General features: G+C 35.6%; 1 protein-coding gene across 8 annotated transcripts in view; it reads left to right on the forward strand.

Annotated features, from left to right (window-relative positions):
* The window catches only part of Pikfyve (phosphoinositide kinase, FYVE-type zinc finger containing), a 94,757-nt gene that overhangs the window by 64,079 nt on the left and 26,105 nt on the right, over window positions 1–4,573 (forward strand). For all 8 annotated transcript variants that reach the window (XM_029538255.1, XM_029538257.1, XM_021197223.2 and 5 more), the window contains 3 exons: window positions 1,646–1,746; window positions 3,090–3,161; window positions 3,903–4,074. In XM_029538255.1, the coding sequence (XP_029394115.1) occupies window positions 1,646–1,746; window positions 3,090–3,161; window positions 3,903–4,074 (345 nt within the window). The remainder of the gene's footprint in view (window positions 1–1,645; window positions 1,747–3,089; window positions 3,162–3,902; window positions 4,075–4,573) is intronic.

Below are 4,573 nucleotides of genomic sequence, written 5' to 3' on the forward strand. Positions count from 1 at the left end.
AAAAAAAAAAAAAAAAAAAAAAAAGAAAGTATTAAATGGTGGTGCTAAGCAATTGTTTGTGAGACTCACACAGAACTATAGTGAGAGTCAAGGAATTTTGAATGCTTTTGTATAAATTTATAGGAAGTGCTGAGGATATTTACATGTACTGTCTTATTTTACATGTAGTTTTATACACCTTTGACTCAGGATTCCGACTTCTCTATTCTTGAATGATTTAAATCTATCTATGTGAGGATGCTTGCTTGTAAGAATATATGAAGAAGAGTGTTTGTTTGTTGAAGCATTTTATTATATCCATTTTTTTTTGTAGTTAAAAGAATTGCATTATGTTTTGCAGATGTAACAAATACATGGCATTAAACAATTTAAGGGAGTTTATTTTAGCTTGTGAGTCATAGGCTTCAGTCCATACTCCTTGACTCCATTATTCACGGTAGCTGGAGTCTGGCAGAGGTTATTCACTTCACAGCATATAAGCAGAGAGAAGGCGAAGGGCCTGGGATAAGATATAGGCTTCAGGGAGACTCCCTCAGTGACCTACTTCCATGTAGGCCCCACATTATAGTTTCTAGAATGTCTAACATAGCATCCTAGTTGAGGAAGACTTTAAATACAGGATCCTTGGGCATGGGCATCATTCATATTCAACCCATATCAAAGGATAGGTTGGTCTCTATATGATCTGTATAAAACCCATGATAACTTCTAAACTACTAAAAAGCTTGTCATGGAATTAATTCCATGTATGAATTTTTTTTAAATACAACTTTTAAGTTATGCTATATTGGAATAAAACATTATGGATGTATTTTATTTTAGCATGTCCTCAAAACAAGTAATAATAATTCATTTTTGTAGCATATCTCATTTCAGTGAAAACAAGATCACCTTTGTATATGTATGTATGTATGAACACGTATGTATATTTGAATAGTGTGAATAAACAAAGAATAGTTTTTCTTTTGGTGTTTGTTGGTTTGAAGTAGGGTTTCTTGTAGGCTGGCATCAAAATCTAGTTGAGGAAGACATTAAACTCCTGATCCTCTAGACGCTACCTCCCAAGTGCATGTGCCTCCATGTTGGTCTGAGTGGCTATTTAGTTATGCAAACTACATAGTTTGATAGGTGGAATGACATCTAAGGAGGAGGAACTTTACCTCTACAACTTGAATTTTAACAGGGAACAGGAAAAAGCACAGGTAAAAAATATCTCAGAATTTAGATCTCTAGGTACCATGGATTGATACCATATCTATCTGTCAGGCCATATTGTTTCATAGGAATACATTTTAACTAATCAGTTCTTCTAAAATATAATGCAATTTTGAAAAAATAGAATATTTATGTTAAGAATCAAACTTCTTAGTTCTCTTCCCCTTTCAGGCCAGCTTTGGGTATAACCAGGACCTCATTTATGTTACACACCAACCCCAGTTACTTTACACTTAAGTTTACCTTAGGGTTCTGAAATGGTCTGTGTTCAAGACCCGGCTGCTCTTATAGTTAGCCTTTTGTAAGTCTTCACAAGCATCCAACAGTGACAACAGAAGACTTTATTAACTGAGTGCAACATGTTCTGCGTCAGTGAATTGGTTAGGAGCTGTGTTCCCCCTTAGGTGCTCATTTGTTCCTTGTTCTGTAGGTGGACTGTCTGAATCCTGCTAACCACCAGAGGCTCTGTGTGCTCTTCAGCAGCTCTTCTGCCCAGTCCAGCAATGCTCCCAGTGCTTGTGTCAGTCCTTGGTAGGATGCTTGTGTGCACTAGTGCACCTAGTAGTGCAATTCCAATAACATAAATAATGCCTGCTTTTAGTTATGATACATTGAAAGTCACATGTGAATTGATAGAATATTTAAACTTATGAAGTAACTGTGAAGGGTTTTTGTTCATGAATAAATAATTGTACCTTAAGTAAGAATGAAAAAATTCAGAGAGAGGAAAGAAAAATGTTTATATTATAGAACTTACAAAGTTGACCCACAAAAGCTGGTTTTTGAAACCAAAAATCTACATTTTGATTATAAGCATGTACAATTAGGTAGGTTTTTCCTTTGCATAGTTTTATAAAAAGAGTCAGCTTTTTATCTTACTGTTTGTAGTTCTATCACTGAGTTATAATACCAGACTAACCTTTTGTCTCATTAGTGTGTTCTTGCAAATGTCTTAAATAAATTTATAGAGACAAATATTTTATACTGTAATATTTCTAGTGATAGTCATAAAGACCTTACATGCCTGTTTTAGGTTTTTGTTGTTATGTTAAAAAATTATCTGTCAAAAGCAGCCTAAAGGAGAAAGGGTTGTTTGGTTCATAGTTGAAGGATACAGTCTGTCATGGCAGGGAAAGTCACAAAAGCTAGAGCTTGAAGTAACTGATCATAGAAAGCCAGCTTTCAGGGGAGAGCATCGACTGCCTGCATGGATGCTGTGCTCAGCCTCACTCCCTTTCTCATTGTTGTTTGTTGTTTGTTTATTTTTGGTAGTGCTACTTCCATAATAAAACATTTATTTCCAACAAAAAAATTTTTCTTGAAACTTGTAGTTCCAGGACAACTTTAAGCATGATTTTCTGAAAGTTCGTAGGATTTTTTTTTCCCTTAGAAATTAATGGACTCCTTAGGTAATACTAAGGATACAGATTTTAACAAGCATCCATGCATAGTCTCTAATTTTGATTAGCTGTGTTAGGTACAGTTAGGAGTTGGCTTTCATCTAGAGTGAGAGCTGCTTTCCATACTCAGTGACTAGAGGGCAGAAGGACACTGTCTTTTTTTTTCTCCCCAATGTTGATCGGGATTGAAACTGACAGTTTTACCTCTTCCTAATGCAAACCAGTTTTATTCCATTTATTAAACAGTTTGTGCATTCTCATTAAATAATATTTTAAAGGTACTAATGGAATAGGAGTGCAAACGATGCTATAGTGTGACTAGTCTACACTTGTTTGACAGGATGAGGTAAAACCTGTTCCACAGCATCGTCAGATAGGTTTTTCTTTAGTACTTCATCGTAAGCATATTTAATAATTAGAATATGGTCTTGTGGTAATATTGCCATATTTCTAAGAAACTATCTCTTCTTTTAGGATTGTAACAATGGAGTTTTATGGAAAGAATGACCTTACACTGGGAATATTTTTAGAAAGATACTGTTTCAGGTAAAAGTCAATTTCTTCCTTATGATTTATTATGCTTTTTTTTTTTTTGAAAATGTCTCTCTCTATAGCCTGGAACTGACTCTGTAGACTAGTCTGGTCTGGAACTCACAGAGATCTGCCTTCCAAGTGCTAGATTAATTATTACGCAGTATTGAAGTCCAGAATTTCAAGCCAAACATTTTGAGTTGAATATCAAGTATTGTTGATATTCAATTTTTATATCACATCAGAGTATGTCTTTACTATGACATAATCAGTTTTATACTTAACTGGGAGCTCTTGTGTTATATATTTCTTATATCTCTGCCTGTCTAGTGTTTCTGCCATTCCAAGACTTTTTTTAGTATGTCTATGTTTATAGTGATTGAAGTGAGAAGCAGGCTTGGGAGCAGCTCAATATCAGTTTAAGTTTCATTGGTGTTTCCAGTTAAGTTTCACAGCATGGAATGAGCGAGTTAATGTTACCAGCTTCTTTTACAGGGAAAAGTCCTTAGAAATGTCTGGGTTTTACTGCTGTTTGAAATCGGACATTAGAAGGTGTTATGGCAAATGGGGACTTCTACCATGCCTCAGTTTAAGACAGCTCAGAGCAGTGTGCATCCTGTTTTCGATTGTGCACTGTCTGCCATTATTCTAGAGCTGCTGCTGCTGTACTTTCTTGGTTGTGGCTGTGATCATTCGGTACTTGATGTGTGGACTGTTTCAAATTTAATGTGAGAAAGATTCTCTTGTTTATCCCAGGTCTTCTTACCAGTGTCCGAGCATGTTCTGTGACACCCCCATGGTTCATCACATTCGACGCTTTGTTCATGGCCAAGGCTGTGTACAGATAATTCTGAAGGAGTTGGATTCTCCAGTGCCTGGATATCAACATACAATTCTCACATATTCCTGGTGCAGAATCTGCAAACAAGTATGTGCTGCTACCCACATATTTCCTGTAACATTTCTTTCTGTTTGTATAGTTTTTTTGGGAGGACGTAGATTTTGAACTTTGTTATTTGTTGCTGTGATCTTCACATAACCTTCTTGTGCTATATGCTTAACCTAATACGTTTTTAAACTTCACTGAAAGAATACATGTCATTACATAAAATATATATGCCTTTTCAAGAAATATATTAAAATTATATTTTGATACCTTATATATGTTAATTTAGCAGATACTTCTTTCTGTGTTTTAGGTACAATTTTGCCCCTTAGGAATAGAATAGAAAGAGAACAAGGAATGGCTTGTAGAGGAGGAAATAGACTTATAAAGCAGTAACTACAGTGTATTAAGATATTTACCTAACATGGACTATCCAGAGAGTACTCCATTCGGGAGTCCATCCCATCATCAGCCACCAAACCTAGATACTAATGCTCATGCCAGCAAGATACTGCTGAAGGGACCCTGATATTGCGGCCTC

This window comes from Mus pahari, chromosome 5, assembly GCF_900095145.1.
Source record: "Mus pahari chromosome 5, PAHARI_EIJ_v1.1, whole genome shotgun sequence".
Taxonomy (NCBI): Eukaryota; Metazoa; Chordata; class Mammalia; order Rodentia; family Muridae; genus Mus; species Mus pahari.